At 45.7% G+C, this 19,615-nt stretch overlaps 1 protein-coding gene across 1 annotated transcript; it reads left to right on the top strand.

Annotated features, from left to right (window-relative positions):
• The first annotated feature begins 731 nt into the window (after nucleotides 1–731).
• On the top strand, nucleotides 732–1,490 carry LOC138637700 (DNA-directed RNA polymerase II subunit RPB1-like). The gene has a single exon (XM_069726564.1). The coding sequence runs from the start codon at nucleotides 732–734 to the stop codon at nucleotides 1,488–1,490; it is 759 nt and encodes a 252-aa protein (XP_069582665.1).
• Nucleotides 1,491–19,615: the final 18,125 nt, after the last annotated feature.

The following is a 19,615-nucleotide window of genomic DNA, read 5'->3' as shown; positions in this document are numbered from 1 at the left end:
CCGAACATCTTAAAATTTTTTTAATTCCTGCTATTCCATTTGAATTGCCTAAACCTCTATGCCTTTAATGTCTCCTCCACCTCCTCCGATACATTCTACGTTATTCTTAGTTGTTTTCCTTCATGTGGAATTGACCTACAAGGAAAGAAAGGGTTTATTTTAATTCCGATATTTTTGTCCCATTGACTTGCATTGGTATCGGGTATAGGGTATCGGTATCGGCGAGATCTGATATTTTTCCGATATCGGCCGATCCAATCCGATACTTCCGAATATCGGAAGGTATCGCTCAACACTAACTGTTGTATGTTGTATGTACTGTATGTCATATGTTGTATGTACTGTTGTATGTGCTATATGTTGTATGTTCTGTTGTATGTTGTATGTACTGTATGTCATATTTTGTACGTACTGTTGTATGTTTTATGTTGTATGTACTGTTGTATGTACTGTATGTCATGTTGTATTTACTGTTGTATGCTGTATTTCCTGTATGTTATATGTTGTATGTTCTGTTGTATGTTGTATGTACAGTATGTATTGTATGTTGTATGTAATGTTGTATGTTCTGTATGTTGTATGTATGTTGTATGTTGTGTGTATGTGTTTTTTTTTTACATTCAACACATTAGCCGGACGATGGGACTACTACTGTCCCATCATTGGCTAATGTGTCAATCACTATCACTGTAGCAGGCATAGCCCGACGGGACTTGTAGTCCCATCGGACGATGCCTGCACACACACACCCAAAGACTCCCCGCACAGCCCCGGACAGCCCCAGCAGACCCTTGACAGCCCCGCACAGACCCCCGACAGCCCCGGCAGACCCCCGAAACCCCGCACAGACCCCCGACAGCTCCGGCAGACCCATGCACAGCCCAGGCAGACCCTCGACAGCCCCGGCAGACCCCCGACAGCCCCGCACAGACCCACACAGAACCCTGACAGCCCCGTACACCCCCCCCGACAGCCCCAGCAGATGCCCGGCAGCCCTGGCAGACCCGCACAGACCCCCAGCAGCCTCGCACAGTCACCCGACAGCCCCGGCAGACCCCCAACAGCCCTGCACAGAACCCCGACAGCCCCAGCAGACCCCCGACAGCCTCACACAGACCCCCGACAACCCCGGGACAGACTCCCGACAGCCCCACACAGACCCCCGAGAGCACCGCACAGACCCCCGACAGCCCCGGCAGACCCCCGACAGCCCCGCACAGACCCACGACAGCCCCACAAAGACCCCTGAGAGCCACCCACAGACCCCCAACAGCCCCAGCAAACCCCCGACAGCCCCGCACAGAACCCTGACAGCCCCGGCAGACCCCCGCACAGCTCCGCACAGACCCTCGGAGCCCTTCACAGAACCCCGACAGCCCCTGCAGACCCCTGACAACCCTGCACAGACCCCCAACAGCCCCACACAGACCCCCAAGAGCCACGCACAGACCCCTGACAGCCCCAGCAGACCCCCGACAGCCCCTCACTGACCCCCAAGAGCCACGCACAGACCCCTGACAGCCCTGGCAGACCCCCGACAGCCCCTCACTGACCCCAACAGCCCCACACAGACCCCCAGGAGCCACGCACAGACCCCCAACAGCCCCGGCAGACCCCTGCACAGCCCCGCACAGACCCCAGACATCCCCACACAGACCCCCGAGAGCCACACACAGACCCCCGACAGCCTCGCACAGACCCCTGCACAGCCCTAGCAGACCCCCGACAGCCCTGCACAGACCCCCGACAGCCCCAGCAGACCCCCGACAGCCCTGGCAGACCCCTGCACAGCCCTGGCAGACCCCAACAGCCCCGCACAGACCCTGACAGCCCTGCAGACGCCCCGGCAGACCCCCGCAGACCCACAGACAGCCCGCAGACCACGCCCGCACACGCATACACTCACAGTCTCCACGCACACTCCACCCACACACTTTCCTCCTCCCAATCTTCAGCGTTTCCCCGCAGCTAAACCGCAGATCTTTTTTTACATCTGCGGTTTTGCTGCGGATGTGCCCGTCTCAATGCAAGTCTATGGGTGCAGAAACGCACAAAGAATTGACATGCTGCGGAAAAAACAACGCTGAGTTCCCGCGTGTTTTTTTCTGCAGCATGTGCACAGCGAATTTGGTTTTCCATAGGTTAACCTGGTACTTTTAAACGCATGGAAAACTGCTGCAGATCCACGGCGTGAAAAACGCTGCGGATATGGGGGAAAATCCGCAATGTGTGCACATAGCCTTAGTCCTTTTCTCGACTCATTCTATTATTCAATATAAATACCACAGTTAGCTATAGTGGAGGGAATACTGATGGAGAAGTGTTAATAGTGCATTTCAGGCCTATAGTCAGGGCTTATATTGCCTTATACTCCTTCCTGCTGAAATCTATAACCAAATAGTTCTATTCAGGGCTCCATCTATTCTATTCAATATAAATACTGCTGTTAGCTGTAGTGTAGGAATAGCTGCTGGAGAGAAGAAAGTTTACAGGCCTATAGTCAGGATTTACACTATATTGCATTACAGTCCTTGCTACAGAAACCGTATCATGGCTACATCTATTCTATTCTAGTCCCTATTAATACCGCTATTAGCTGCAAATCTAATTTAATATGCGCAATACATGTGACAGAGGCCGAGGTCATGGCACAGGTGAAACTGTATCTGTTGCAGGAGCACAACAAACATATTCATCCATGAGACCTAGCTTCCTGTCCTACTTTGTAGGGACCATGGGACACCACTCTTGAAGCCACAACAATGCGAACAGGTGGTTGGTTGGATAGCAGATAATGCTTCCAGAATGTTTCGCAGCACCGCTCTGTCCACCACAAAGTCCAGCCTCAATAGCCAAGAGTCTAGACCACATAATCCTCACCCTGATCCTCCTTCCTCCCACCATGGCAACTCTTAGGAGCAGTGCTGAGCATTCCGATACTGCAAGTATCGGGTATCGGCCGATATTTGCTGTATCAAAATTCCGATACCAAGTTCCCATATTTTTGCGATATCGGAAATCGGAATCGGCGTGTGCGGTGCGTGTGGTTCCCAGGGTCTGGAGGAGAGGAGACTCTCCTTCAGGCCCTGGGATCCATATTCATGTAAAAAATCTACTATATAAAGCTGAATGTGTGTGTGTGTGTATGTGTGTGTGTATGTCCGGGATTGGCATCTGCACCGTCGCGGCTACAGCCACAAAATTTTGCACAGTCACACGTCTGGACCCCGAGAGCGTCATAGGCTATATTGTGAGGCGAAATTTTAACACCGCGCATTCCAATTCACCAAACAATTTTGCCCCTATCTACATAATGGGGAAAAAAGTGAAAGGAAAAGTGTTGGAAGCGTCGCAGCTACAGCAACAAAATTTTGCACAGTCACACGTCTGGACCCTGAGAGCGTCATAGGCTACGTTGTGAGGTGAAATTTTAACCCCGCGCTTTCCAATTCACCAAACAATTTTGCCCCTATCTACATAATGGGGAAAAAGTGAAATGAAAAGTGTTGGAGGCGTCGCAGCTACAGCCACAAAATTTTGCACAGTCACACGCCTGGACCCTGCGAGCGTCATAGGCTATGTTGTGAGGTGAAATTTTAACTCCGCGCTTTCCAATTCACCAAACTATTTTTCCCCTATCTACATAATGGAGAAAAGTGAAAGGAAAAGTGTTGGAGGCAAATTGACAGCTGCCAGATGTGAACAAAGGGGACTTAAAGAATGAGAGCGATGGCGCAAAAGAGTATATACCGATCAGTTGCTAAGGTGGGGCCCCGACATGGGATACTCACCACACACGGGGATATGAACACACACACAAAATGCGCCACACACTACCACGTGCTTGAACACATATACCACCCTCAGCACACATTTCACCACACATACACCAACCTCGCCACATAAAAGTCGAAACACAAAAGTCGCCGCTCAAAACTCACCACGCGCAAAACTCGCCACATGCAAAAAATAGGCTCACGCAAAACTCGCCACAAGTGCAAAACTCACCTCATGGAAAACTCGCCACACGCAAAACTTGCACATGCGGAAAAATTGCCACATGCACAAAATTTGCAACACATGCTAAAGTTGCCTCACACAAAACTTGCACATACTCAAAAGGCACCAGACATAAAACTCACCACGCGCAAAACTCGCCATGCGCAAAACTTGCTGCACACAACTTGCTAACTAACCTGCCACATGCAACTCGACACACAAAAAGTTGCTACACGCATGTTGCCACACAAAACTCAACACACACAACTTGACAAACGAAACTCGCCCTAAAACACACACAAGTCTGGTATTAGCCTTCAAAAATAAAAATCTGATTAATAAGCAGAGAAACTACAAGAGCAACAAATGTACCATATAGGAAATACGGCAGCTGTCAGTCACATGACCTGTCTATTATGTGTATATGTGAGCTAATATATACTGCCAGGGGGAGGGCTTCCTGTTGGCTGGGGATTTATCAGGCTGCCAATTTAACTTACAAATACTGAGGTAAAAATACTGAGCAAATAACGTGTTAATGAGGTCTAATACAGGAGATCACACAGGTATATACTATATACAGGGGAGATGACACACAGATATATACTATATACAGGAGAGATGACACACAGGTATATACTATATAAAGGAGGAGATGACATACAGGTACATACTATATACAGGAGGAGATGACACACAGGTATATACTATATACAGGAGCAGATTACCTACAGGTATATACTATATACAGGAGGAGATGACATACAGGTATATGCTATATATAGAAGATGACATACAGGTATATACTATATACAGGAGGAGATGACACACAGATATATACTATATACAGGGGAGATGACACACAGGTATATACTATATACAGGAGGAGATGACATACAGGTATATACTATATATAGAAGGAGATGACATACAGGATACAGGTATATACTATATATAGGAGGAGATGACATACAGGTATATACTATATATAGGAGGAGATGACATACAGGTATATACTATATATAGGAGGAGATGACATACAGGTATATACTATATACAGGGGAGATGACACACAGCAGGTATATACTATATACAGGGGAGATGATATACAGGTATATACTATATACAGGAGATGACATACAGGTGTATACTATATATAAGGGAGATGACAAACATGTATATACTGAGGTGAAAATGAGAGGTGTGAGGTGAAAATGAAAAGGTGTGAGTGCAAAATGAGAGGAGTGAGGGAAAATAGTGTAGTGATCGGAAAATGACAGATGTGAGGTCGAAATGACAAGTGTTAGGCGGGAATGAGAGGAGTGAGGGAGAAAATGAGAGGTGTGAGGGAGAAAATGAGAGATGTGAGGGGGAAAATTAAAGATGTGATTGGGAAAATGAGAGGCGTGATGGGAAAATAAGAGAAGTGACGTGCTATAACTAACCACAGATATTTACTATGCCCAGGCAACGCCGGGCTCTTCAGCTAGTAAAGAATAAAAATAAAAAATATGGATATACTCACCCCTCCGGCGAACCCTGGCTGTCACCGCTGCTAGCGTCTGCCTCCGTTCCTAAGAATGCAGTGAGTGAAGGACCTTCGATGATGTCATGGTCACGTGAACGGTCAAGTGACCGGTCACCTGACCATGACGTCATCGAAGGTCCTTCATTCACTGCATTCTTAGGGACGGAGGCAGACGCTTCAGCGGTGACAGCCAGGGTCCTTTGGAGGGGTGAGTATATCCATATTTTTTTTTTTATTCTTTATTTTTTACATGAATATGGATCCCAGGGCCTGAAGGAGAGTTTCCTCTCCTTCAGACCCTGGGAACAATCCAGGATACCTTCCGATATTTGTGTCCCATTGACTTGCATTGGTATCCGGTATCGGTATCGGCGATATCCGATATTTTTTGGATATCGGCTGATACCATCCGATACCGATACCTTTGAATATCGGAAGGTATCGCTCAACACTACTCAGGAGACAAGTGATCCCATACTCGGATACTAGGAGGAGCTCTTTACATTTCCACTTATCGATTTTGGCATCTCTCTCTGTGTGTTTCAAGAGGGATTGAGGTGCTCATATGCAATGATGCAAAATATTTGAGCACCCAAGATTAGTAGAAGACGACTGTGGGAAAGGGTAATTAGCGTCTCAAAAGGTAGATGATGATGAGACACAGTTTCCAACAAGTGATTTTGTTAAGTCAACAAGTCAGGGGGACCAGAGTGCAGGAGTAGAAGACAAGGTGGTGGACAATGAAATCCTGGTGCTGTATTTATTTACATATTACAATTCTGGTGTTGTAGTCCTGTAGTGAAGGTGTTTATGGTGATGTATTTTTGTACTGAAGGTGGTTCTGGTGATGTATTTTTGTACTAATAGTTCTTGTGCTGTATTCATATTGTCACGGCCACTCCTTCTGCTCATACTTACCCACTGCGGCGCGCTCCTCCTGCAGGCGCGCGTCCTCTCCTTCATTCTTCTCCGCTCCCTGGTTCTCGTCGGGTGCGCATGCGCACCGCTCACTCCAGCACTTCCTCTTTCTGATTTACAGGCGCTCTGTATCTCCTCTCTGTGATCCTGGAGGACCGTGACCCGGAAGTCCTCCAGCACTCCACCTTGCCCAATTGATTTTGTACCAGGCTCTACTCCGCCTCGAGGTCGAATCTACCCATTGTCTCCTACCGAGACACAAGCCATGTCTGAATATGTTCAGGAGAATCTAGCTAAAGGCTTTATCCGCAAATCTTCCTCTCCAGCAGGTGCAGGTTTTTTCTTCATTAAGAAGAAGGATGGAACCCTCCGTCCTTGTATAAACTACCATGGTCTCAACAACCTCACGATCAAGAATAAGTATCCACTTCCACTCATTCCTGAGTTGTTTGATCGTCTTAGGGGAGCACGCATTTTTACGAGACTGGATCTTCATGGAGCCTACAACCTCATCCGTATTCGCTCTGATGATGAATGGAAAACCGCCTTCAACACCCAAGATGGCCACTATGAATATTTAGTCATGCCTTTCGGTCTGTGTAATGCTCCAGCGGTGTTTCAAGAGTTTGTGAATGATGTTTACTCTACTCCAGTTTAGTGGTATATTTGGACGACATTCTTGTGTTTTCTTCGGATCTAGCTTCCCACAGAAGACACGTCCGCCAAGTTCTGTCTCGACTAAGAGAAAACCATGTTTATGCCAAACTCGAAAAGTGCATTTTTGAACAAACTTCGCTACCGTTTCTTGGATATGTAATTTCTGATTCTGGTTTGTGGATGGACCTCCTGGATGAAGTGTCTGCTGTGCTGAACTGGCCGCGTCCGCAGGGAGTAAAGGCAATTCAACGCTTTCTTGGATTCGCAAATTATTATCGGCAGTTTATCCCACATTTTTCCTCTCTGGTCACCTCAATTTCAGCCTTGACTCATAAAGGATCTAACCCTCATGTATGGTCTTCCCAGGCTGAAGATGCTTTTCACTCTTTAAAACAAGCCTTTGCCTCGGCTCCTGTACTCTGTCGACCTGAGATCAATAAGCCCTTCATTTTAGAAGTAGATGCCTCTGCCATTTTTGCCGGCGCAGTATTTTCCCAGAGATCTTCTGTCTGAGGAGTTCTCCAGGGTCTGGCGGGAGACCAAAATCGCATTAGAACAGGTACAGGCCAGGACTAAGAGATATGCTGATAAGAGACGCCTGGATCCTCCGTTATTTCAGCCTGGTGATAAGGTGTGGTTGTCTTCCAAGTTTATTCATCTTAAAATCCCCTCGTATAAACTGGGTCCACGCTGCGTAGGTCCTTTCGAGGTTTTGTCTCATATCAATGATGTTGCCTACAAATTGAAATTGCCCAACTCACTTCGCATGCCCAACTCACTTCGCATTCCCAACTCTTTTCATGTCTCCCTTCTAAAACCTGTCGTTTTCAATCAGTTCCATGTTTCTCCTGCTCAAACTCCTTTACCTGTCTCCGACCCAGATGTCTTTGAGATTAAGGACATTCTTGCCATGAAAAAGTCTCGAGGTAAAACTCTTTTTGGTTGATTGGAAGGGTTTTGGTCCCGAAGAGAGGTCTTGGGAGCCCCGTGAGAACATACAAGCTCCTCAGATTATATCCAGGTTTCTGTCTGGTCTTAGAAAGGAGGGGAGTAAGGGGAGGGGTACTGTCACGGCCACTCCTTCCGCTCATACTTACCTGCTGCGGCGCGCTCCTCCTGCAGGCGCGCGTCCTCTTCTTCATTCTTCTCCGCTCCCTGGTTCTTGTCGGGTGCGCGTGCGCACCGCTCACTCCAGCACTTCCTCTTTCTGATTTACAGGCGCTCTGTATCTCCTCTCTGTGATCCTGGAGGACCGTGACCCGGAAGTCCTCCAGCACTCCATGTATATAAGGTGATTCCTTCCTCTGCTCCTTGCCTGTCTGTCATTTGTGCTTCTGTGACTCAGGTCCACCTTTGTCTTTGCACTGCCTGCTTTGAGTCTCCACTCTGTCCAGCCAGTTCAGCTTCTCTGTCTCTCCCAGGCTTCCTTGTCTCCTCGTCCAGTCCAGCCCTCTCAGTGTTCTCTCCGTACTCTGTTAGTCTGGTGCCTCTGTCCTGTCCTGCTTCCTTTGTGTCTTCCCATTCGCAGTGCTCCTTTGGTCTCGCCTGTAGCCAGCTCTTACCTAACTGTACTTCATCTTACCCCGCTCTGTCCGTCCTATGCCTGGCTTCTCTATTTTGTACCTCCTACTACCTGTCTCTAGGTTCCAGCTTCTGCAGCAATAGTCTCCCTTGGGTCTGCCCCTAACGCTCCCTGTATAGGGTGTGGTCTACCTGGTCAGCTCACCCTTGGGAGGTTCATTGTCGTGGATCTGCGGGTCCACCCCAGATATTTCAAAAGATCTCATAATAAGACTGCACTCGGATGACATCTGAGTGCAGTCTGATTCTCACACATATACTGTTTACTATTATTCTGGTGCTGTATTCATATACTTCTTACTAACGGTTGTTGTGATGCTGTATTCATGTGCTGATGGTGGTTTTGGTGATTTAATTACATTCAGAGCCTATGGAAAGATGGGTATTAAAAGTTATGGCATTGATTAATGTATTTTTTAGCAGATTTCTACATCGGATAGCAAATATTGGTGTCATGGGGATATCATGACAGAGAGGGTCTAGAATATTGCAGCATCCAGTTTCATGAACTCCTGCACTGGTTAAAAGTGTGTCACCATTTGCAACAGTGCAGTTTTTTTCCTTGCTGGTAGTGCAAGGGTTAATCTGCTTAGGTGAAGCTCCTGGAGCATTCCTACCTGCACTGTCTCAGCTGTTCAGTGCTTGCCATGCCCCTCTTCAATATATATACTCACCTCTAAAACTTAGGAATTGAAAGTGTTAGTTCTTGTGGTTTGGTTTTGAGTTTGAGGTGTAGCTCATGGTTGGAGTTTTGAGTTGCGTTTAGAGACTTGCTCTGGAGATTGTTGGTTTGAGTTTTCTTTGTGTGTACATCCTCGTCCTCTCCTATTTGTTTTTTCCTTCCTTTTACTCCCCTGTGGTCCACTCTGTTGTTTGGTGACTGTATTTTGCATGATTGTTATTTTCATTTATCCCTGTCCGTCTTCCTTTGTCTGGTTAGTGTTATCCTATACACTTTGTCTTTCCAGCTCTGTGGGTAGGGGAGGGGAGAGATAAGGGTTGATATAGGAGCATAGCATCAGGAGTAATCCAGAGGACAGAGACACACTAGGGCAACTCTAGTTCTAGGGTCCTGGTTAGCGCCCACAATCCCAAGTCATTGCGTGACAATAGGCTTAGATATAGTGTTTGAGCAGTTAGCATCACATGTGATAGGCTTGAGTAGATTCCCACATGTGCTTGAGCCTCAGAAAGGAAGCTCTGTCGCAAGCTGTTATTGTCCCATGACAGACACAAATGCTATCAGACAGACCCCTTTAACTGTGTATCAGCCATATCCTCCTTCTCATCATGCTTCCTAAAGCTGAATGTGGACAAAACCAATCTCATCATCTGTCATCCCTCTCATGTAACCCCCCTACCTGATCTATTTATCACTATAAATGATATCACGCTTTACCCTGTATCACAAGTTCGCTGCCTTGGAATAATCCTTGACTCTGCCCTGTATTTCAAACCACACATCCAAGCTTGGACCACCTCTTGCCGCCTCCAACACAAAAATATGTCCAAAATCCTTTCCTCAGCCCTGAATCTAGTAAAATGTTAGTGTATGCCCTTATCATCTACCACCTCAATTACTGCAATATCGTCCTCTGTGACCCTCCAGCTAACCCTATTACACCCATTGAGTCCTTAACTTATCCTTAACTCTGTTGCCTAATTATTCAATTTCTCTCCTCGCTACTCCTCTGCTTCTCACTTCTGCAAATCTATTAATTGGATTCCAGTTCCGCAGCAAACTGCTAACATTAACCTAAAAAAGGTCCCCCCAAGACCTTTCTCTCTTCTCCACGCTTATATGTTTCTCACCCAGTCTCATCCATGACTTCTCCTGAGTATCCCTCATCCTCCGGAACTCTGTGCCCCAACTAGTCCAATTATCCACCACATTCAGAACTTTCAGACAGAACTTATCAATCCATCTCTTCAAGAAAGTTTACAGTCTGCAATAACCTTGCTGACACCTCACCACAACTTGAGTTGATGCAACCACCAACCGACTGTCGCCTTTCCCAATACCCTGTAGACTGTATGCCCACAAGGGCTTGACCCTCTTTCCCTCTGTACCAGCCTGTTATTGTTAATAAATTTGTTAATTGTAATCTATATTTGTATTTTGTATGTAAACCCTTTTCACAAGTACTTAATCAATTGTGCTTTTAAAAAAAAACAATACTATACGCTTATGTGAAAGGGGCCTGCAGTTTAGAAAAATTATGTTAGAAAATTATACAGTTTATTTCGTAATTGTAATTACTAGCAAGCAGCAATCATGTTTGCCAACTTTAATACAACTCTGCTTCCTTTATTGGAATCTGCTAAATTGAAAGTTATGTCAGTTTCAGACTACAACATTGTTTACTAGTAGAGATGTAAGCAATGAACACGATCCAATATGCTCAGCTTGATAATTAAGACCTTTCAATGAGCAACATGTTGAGGTTTGACACCAGTTCAGTGACAATTGTAATGGAAAGTCACCAGGGTAAAATCAATTCCATATTATCTCACAGCAGAGTGGAATTGCTAACCGCTCAGTAATGATCATGTTCTGCAACATTTATTGTAAACTCGTATTATAGTAACGCTGTTTGTGAGGAATTGAAAAACAAAGTATATAAAAAATGTGAAATGTTATGTTATAATATGGCCCTGACTCATTCTTGCCTTTGCGCCAGTTGTTTTGTCTAGTTTTGCGTATTTTGTCCCTTTTTTCTGCACTCAATTCATTATTCTATTTGTACCTTTTTAAGTCTATTTTATATATTGTCACCTTTGTTTTTCCTTTTTTCCACTTTTTTTTAGCGATTCCAGCTTTTTTCTGATAATTCTTTACGTGCAACTTTTTAAATAGTCCAGACAGAAAATAAGACCTTTTTTTTTACTTTGTGCATGATTCATGAACTGTATGCCACATTTTGAAAAATACAAATGCTGAAAAATTTACTTTGGCCAAAATGTTCACGAAAACTCTACTTTCAATTTTGAACTATTCTGGTTTTAAACTGATATACAGTGAATATAAAAAGTTTTCAAGTTTAAATGCAATTTTTTTCATGTAAAAAAAAATCATACCAATAAAAATAATTTCAGAACTTTTTCCACCATTAATGTCACCCATAATCTGTGAAGTGTCCACAATCAGTGATGGTGTGGGGAGCCATGTCATTTGCTGGTGTACATAGGTCCACTGTGTTTTATTAAGGCCAAAGTCAACGCAGCCATCTAACATGAAATTTTAGAGCACTTTGTGCTTCCCTCTACCGACAAGCTTTCTGGATATGTAAATTTCATTCACCAGCAGGACTTGGCACCTGGCCACACTGTCATGGATACAAAAGAAACGAGGGAGATCCAGCTCCAGGAAGGGAAATAGTCTCTGATAAAATCCAAAATAGCTTTATTGTCATGAAAAAAATTAAAATGTGGACTCCAATGACAAGTGGTATAACAAAGGAATCACATAGCAGCTCTCACTGCACTGAACGCGTTTCGAACACAGCTGTGTTCTTAGTCCTCAGTATGGCCACACTGCCAAAAGTACCAATACCTGGTTTAAAAACAACAGTATCACTGTGCTTGATTGGCCAGCAAACTCTCCTGACCTTAACCCCATAGAGAATCTATGGGGTATTGTGAAGAGGAATATGAGAATATGAGAATATGAGACCCAACAATGCAGATGAACTGAAGGCTGCTATCAAAGTATTGAGTGCATTTACTGAACATACATTTCAGTAGGCCAACATTTCGGATGTTAAAATCATTTTTTCAAGCTGGTGTTATAAAGTATTCTAATTTACTGAGATAATGACTTCTGAGTTTCCATTGGCTGAAAGTCATAATCATCAACATTAACAGAAATAATAACTTGAAATAGATCACTCTACTCTGTGTAATATATGAGTTTCAATTTTTGTATTGAAGAACTGAAATAAATTAGCTTTTTGATGATATTCTAATTTTGTGAGATGCACCTGTAAGTACCATATATTCTGGAGTATAAACCGACACCGAGTATAAGCCGTGGCACCTACTTTTGCCATGGAAAACTGGGTAAGCTTATTGACTCGAGTATAAGCTGAGTATGCATTGTCCCCCTCATCCCTGTCCTGCTATGCATGGCACCCCTGTCCTGATATGTGGCTCCCCCTGTCCTGTCCTGGTATGTGGCTCCCCTCATACTGTCCTGGTATGTGGCTCCCCTGTCCTATCCTGGTATGTGTGGCTCCCCTGTTGTATGTATGGCTCCCACAGTCCCGCATTGCTCAGCTCCCCTGGTCGCACATCACTCAGCTCCCCCAGTCCGAATGGCTCGGCTCCCAGGTCCCCCATGGCTTGGCTCCCCTGCCTGGTTGTATGCATGGCTCACATTGCCCCCCCTCCCCATCATACTCATCCTCCTCGCACCTGCATCTCCTTCCCTGCATCTCCGTTGTCACGCTGCCGCCGGCTTTCCTGTCCTCTGCTCAGCGGTCACGTGGTACCACTCATTAAGGTAATGAATATGCGCTCCACGCCTATATATGCGCTACTAAATGCCGTTAGTAGCAAGGTCCACTTCACCACCGATGCGTGGACCAGTCACCATGGACAGGAACGATACCTTTCCCTCACTGCTCATTGGGTCAATGTTATGGAGCCGGGTACAGACATGGCGAGTGGCGCTGTACGTGTACTGCCAACGCCAAGGATTGCAGGAATCCAGTCTGTGCACATTGACTCCTCCTCATACTCCAGTTCCTCAGAATCATCGCTGCAGGAGCCGTCACGGTCTACCTCCACCTTGACCCATGAACGCTTACCTGTTACAACCGATATGAGCACAGCTGTGGCCAAACGTCAACAGGCCATACTTAAATTAATTTCTTTGAGGAATCGAAGCCACACAGCGCAGGAGCTCTGGAATGCCATCAATCAGGATTTGCACCAGCGAATCTCCAGCCAGGCATGGTAGTGTGTGACAATGGCTGAAATCTAGTGGCAGCTCTGGGCCTTGGCAACCTCACTCACATCCCATATCTGGCACATGTGCTCAACTTGGTTGTGCAGAGTTTTCTGAGGGACTATCCGGATCTTGATGCACTGCTGCACAAGGTCCGCCTTGAGTGTGCTCACTTGCGGCGTTCCAGCATGGCCAGATCGCGCATTGCAACTCTGCAGTGCCGATTCCATCTTCCGGAACATCGCATCATATGTGACCTCCCCACCAGGTGAAAATCCATGTTTCATATGTTGGAGAAGTTGTGTGAGCAGCAGCCAGCAGTAATGGAGTACCAGCTGCATCAGGCGCTAAAAAGTCGCAGTGCACGCCGTTCAGACTTCACAACCACTGAGTGGGCCACTATGAAGGACATCTGCCAGGTTTTGCAGGCCTTCGATGAATCCACGCGAATGGCGAGTGCAGATGATGCACTAGTCAGCATGACTGTCCCCCTTATCTGCCTGCTTGAAAGAACACTGCAAGCGCTAAGGGATGAGGTGGTGGAAGATGTTGAGAATGAGGAGTCAGAAATGCCATCGGCTTCTGGACAGTCTGCGCGACGTGGTTCCTCACAAAGGACTAGGCAGGGGACCTTTTGTGAGGAGGATGAGGAGGAGTCAATGGAGGAGGAAGACATCTTTCCAGAGGAGGGAGTTACACAAATCTCCAGTAGTCAGTATGTAGAGCGAGGGTGGGGTGATGCAGAGCAGGCAGACATCACGCCTCAAGCAGGGGGCAGCGTTTCTTGGTCAGTTGGCAGTCTGCAGCACATGGTTGATTTCATGCTGCAGTGTCTGAGAAACGACCGTTGCATCGCCCACATTCTTACCACAGTTGTTTAATGGGTGTACACCCTCCTCGATCCGCGCTACAGGGACAATTTACATACCCTCATACCACCATTGCAGCGGGAGCGTTAAATGCAGCTGTACCAAGACACACTGGTGCAGTCCATCATCTTCTCCAGTCCAATCGAGAGAAGTGCTGCGCCTGCTACTGCTAGTGCTTTACAAAGCAGCTCTGTGCGTAGATGCTGTGGAGGAATCTCTGCACAAAGAGGGAGCAGAAGCAGCGCCTCAGCACAAGTCAAGAACAGTCTGTTCCAACAGTGGCAAAGTTTTGTGTGCCCGCCACAAATGTCTACACCATCATTGACGGATCTAGTCAGCAGGAGGCCACATTTCCGTCAGATGGTGACAGACTACATGTCTTGCCCTCTCAGCGTACTCCCAGACGGCTCTTTCCCCTTCAAGTTTTGGGTCTCTAAGCTGGATACATGGCCAGAGCTTAGCCAGTATGCATTGGAGGTGCTGGTTTGCCCTGCTGCCAGTGTATTATCGGAACGCGTCTTTAGTGCTGCAGGTGGTGTACTAACAGACCGTCGCATGCGACTATCCTCCGATAATGTTGACTGACTTACTTTCTTGAAAATGAACAAGGCCTGGATCTCACAGGAATTTACCACTCCCCTTACCGATTAATTAATTGGTTGCCAACAATATCCAGGTCTCCTGCTGTGTTCATGTTTCAACCACCTGAACTTTAATCCCTGGGCTCCAACACCGCCAGTTGCTGCCCAGAAGTGCCGACTGCACAGACAACACATGACCCAGTGTTATTGGGTTTCAGTAACGTCCGCTGATCCCCTGCTGTGTATCCGGCAACGTGTCCAGCGACCGCCACGCTGGCACTACAACAGCAATTAAAGGGAGCCTGTCCCTCCCAGGCGTTTGTAACTGAAAGAGCCACCTTGTGTAGCACTAATGCTGCACAAGGAACAGGTGGCTCTTTTAGTTATGCTCCACCTCCCCATGGGAGGTGGAGCCGCATATTCATCACTGTAATGAGTGGTACCACGTGACCGCTCACACAGGATGAGCTGCCGGCGCTAAGAGGAGGTATCGCAGGAGCTGGGTGAGTATTTCTCTGCAAGCGGGCGGGTACAAGGGGATGGGAGGCGGGAGGTGACCCCCAAACTTTATTTTTAACAAAAAAAAAAAAGATTTTTCTTCTCTTCTCTCCTGCGAGCTCTGCAGGGGACAAGAGATGAATGCCGCCTTCAGCACCACACGCTGGGGACAGTGCTTACTCTAGCGGTGTCTCTCCTGCATGGTCCATGTGGTACTCAGGCGGCACACGGGCGGCACACGGACAGCATCCGTGTGTGGTACGTGTTTACATGGACCCATTTACTTTAATGGGTCCATGTGATCCTTGCGCTCCCACGAACACTGACATGTCTCCGTGTTTTGCAAACGGACACACGGTCCGTGAAAACACGCTGACATGTGCAGAGACACATTTATTTTAATGTGTCTATGTGAGTCAGTGTCTCCAGTACGTGAGGAAACTGTCACCACTAGTGTTGAGCATTCCGATACCGCAAGTATCGGGTATCGGCCGATACTTGCGGTATCGGAATTCCGATACCGAGATCCGATACTTTTGTGGTATCGGGTATCGGTATCGGATACATAGAGATGTGTAAAATAAAGAATTAAAATAAAAAATATTGATATATTTACCTCTCCGGCGGCCCCTGGTGAGTCCGCGGGTAACCGGCAGGCTTCGTTGTTCAAAATCAGCGCTTTTAGGACCTGAGAAACACGTCCCGGCTTCTGATTGGTCGCGGGCCGCCCATGTGACCGCCACGCGACCAATCACAAGCCGCGACGTCACCGCAAGCTATTAGCGCGCTCATTTTTGAAAAATGAGCGCGTTAATGGCTTTCAAAGACGTAGCGGTTTGTGATTGGTCGCGGCCACGCGACCAATCACAAGCCGCGACGTCACCGCAAGCTATTAACGCGCTCATTTTTAAAAATGAGCGCGTTAATGGCTTTCAAAGACGTAGCGGGTTGTGATTGGTCGCGGCCGCGACCAATCACAAGCCGCGACGTCACCGCAAGCTATTGACGCGCTCATTTTTAAAAATGAGCGCGTTAATGGCTTTGAAAGACATAGCGGCTTGTGATTGGTCGCGTGGCCGCGACCAATCACAAGCCGCTACGTCTTTGAAAGTCATTAACGCGCTCATTTTTCAAAAATGAGCGCGCTAATAGCTTGCGGTGACGTCGCGGCTTGTGATTGGTCGCGGCCACGCGACCAATCACAAGCCGCTATGTCTTTCAAAGCCATTAACGCGCTCATTTTTAAAAATGAGCGCGTCAATAGCTTGCGGTGACGTCGCGGCTTGTGATTGGTCGCGGCCACGCGACCAATCACAAGCCGCCATGTCTTTCAAAGCCATTAACGCGCTCATTTTTAAAAATGAGCGCGTCAATAGCTTGCGGTGACGTCGCGGCTTGTGATTGGTCGCGGCCGCGACCAATCACAACCCGCTACGTCTTTGAAAGCCATTAACGCGCTCATTTTTAAAAATGAGCGCGCTAATAGCTTGCGGTGACGTCGCGGCTTGTGATTGGTCGCATGGCGGTCACATGGGCGGCCCGCGACCAATCAGAAGCCGGGACGTGTTTCTCAGGTCCTAAAAGCGCTGATTTTGAACAAAGAAGCCTGCCGGTTACCCGCGCTGAGTTCAGGGGCCGCCGGAGAGGTAAATATATCAATATTTTTTATTTTTATTCTTTATTTTACACCTCCCTATGGATCCCAGGGCCTGAAGGAGAGTTTCCTCTCCTTCAGACCCTGGGAACCATGAGAATACCTTCCGATACTTGATGTCCCATTGACTTGTATTGGTATCGGATATCGGTATCGGCGATATCCGATATTTTTCGGGTATCGGCCGATACTATCCGATACCGATACTTTCAAGTATCGGACGGTATCGCTCAACACTAGTCACCACACGTACTTGAGCGACTGACGTGTGAAATCGGCCAACTGGCAACTTTCTTTTGTACTGTATGACATAGCTCCACTGATTGCTTGGGTTAAACCATGTGATGGAGAAGGCTGCACCTAAGATGATTAACCCACTCTCGAAGTCTTCAGCCATTTGGGAAATGGAGCTGGGATTATTTTTTCTGTGATCTTCACAAAATCAAATAAAAAAATATTTAACATTTTTAAAGCTGACTATTGTCACTTAACTCAGGAATACTTCAACATACTTCAACATACTGTATCCCAGTGATTTTGAGATTGTTTTTTCGTGACACATTACACTTTATGATAATGATAAACTTAGGTTGATATGTTTTGTGTTTTATTTATAAAAATATCCGAAATTTAGCAAAAATGTCAAACAATTAGCAATTGTCAAACTGTGAATGATTATCCCTTTAATCCAGATAGTCATACCACAGAAAAAAATTAATAAATAGTATTTCTCTCATGTCTGCTTTACATCAGCACCAAAATGTTGCTTAATTTTGTTAACATTTTAAAAGATTTAAAAATGTAGTACTAATTTTTCAATTTTTTCAATAAAATTTACTAAACTTATTTTATTAGAAATCTGTTCAGTTTTGAAATGACTTTGGGGGTCCCATATATTGGAATCCCCAAATGTGATACAATTTGAAAAACCACACGCACCCCTCAACCTATTCAAAATTGCTTTCAGGTAGTTCAATTGCTTTTCAGGAATTAATGCAAAGTGACAAAACAGAAATGAAAAAATGAATTTTATTTGGCCATGAACTGCCATCGCAAATATCAGGACCTCAGAATCATGATCTCAGGGTGCTGATGGGGTTAAAGATGTAGCCCCCACACTGCTGGATTGTCACCCGTCTGGGGATGTTATTCTCCTATATCGCAGGCCAGTATTAAATCATATTGGTGGTCATTAAGGGGTTAACTTGATGGTGTCCTCTAACTTCAGGAAATTGAATATGAGGGCCATCCTGCACAGATTGATCCCCTCTTTCCTCTTTTACCAGAGAAGTAGAACTATTGTTACATTTACACCTCTTTAAACATGTTTTAACAGAGGACCACTAGGGTAGATTCTCAAAAGGTCTTTTTACTCTTAATTAACTTTGCAATATTTTCTCATCAAAAAGAGCTTTAAGTTCAGTAGAAAAATCATGTGCTAATTTATATTCTTTTAGCATTGGTGAATGCTTAAAGGAAATTTGTATTGGATTTTATCCATTATCAACTTTTAACACCCAACTCCAACGTCTTATTTTTGGACTTGCTCCCTTCAATGAAATAATTATATAAGTTTATCACACAGCGCACATTTACATGAACCTGTGAGATACCAATCACTAAGATAATTGTGCTTCCTGAGGAGCTATATTTATGACTCATGATAGAACAGATCTCCCCACAAACTTGCAGTTAGAATTGCTATTGTATTTCAAACCAGGAAAATAGTAAATGTCACCAATTGACAATTTGCCAGATGTAAATTAAATGCTTCTACTGTATATGACATGAAAATTGCTTTGTTATTTGTATGAATAGGGAAATAAAATGGGCTCAGGGAACTTTCTCCTGCATTGTACGGTATTTTGCAGGAAATTAAGTTAGAATTTGGCAGGATGTCTTTATCTCCGAGGTTATAATGTCTCTTTTGTTTTTAGAAGTTAGAATAAAGTACCGTTTCTTTTTTTTACCTTGGCTTAATGGGTGTATTTGATTGAGTAATTAGGCAAATAGGGAGGGAGCATTGGCTTTAGTTTATGAGCACATTTTTCTAATTGCAAAGTAAATGTAACTGACACATTTAATAGTTAATCCAACTAATTTACAAGAGACAATCAGTGATATTGAGCTCATGAAAATGGAGGGCTACATGGCAGCAGGTTTACAAGTCCTTTAACCCCTTAACGACCGCCGATACGCCTTTTAACGGCGGCAGTACTTAAACCACAGCGTCATTAATTAACGGCGCTGTGGAAAAAGTGAATAGCGCCCCCCAGAGTCGGATTTTCTCTGGGGTCTTGGTTGCCGGGGGTAGCCGAGACCCCAGAGAACATGATTCGGGTTTTTTTTTTACTGATCCCTGAGTTGCGATCGCTGGTAATT

This window comes from Ranitomeya imitator, chromosome 5 (assembly GCF_032444005.1).
Source record: "Ranitomeya imitator isolate aRanImi1 chromosome 5, aRanImi1.pri, whole genome shotgun sequence".
In the NCBI taxonomy this organism is placed as follows: Eukaryota; Metazoa; Chordata; class Amphibia; order Anura; family Dendrobatidae; genus Ranitomeya; species Ranitomeya imitator.
Note: the sequence above shows the minus strand (reverse complement) of the source record. Positions and strands in the feature narration are given on the sequence as shown.

Coding starts and splice junctions, on each gene's coding strand:
- LOC138637700 (XM_069726564.1), top strand. CDS start 732: ATGCCTGCACACACACACCCAAAGACTCCCCGCACAGCCCCGGACAGC.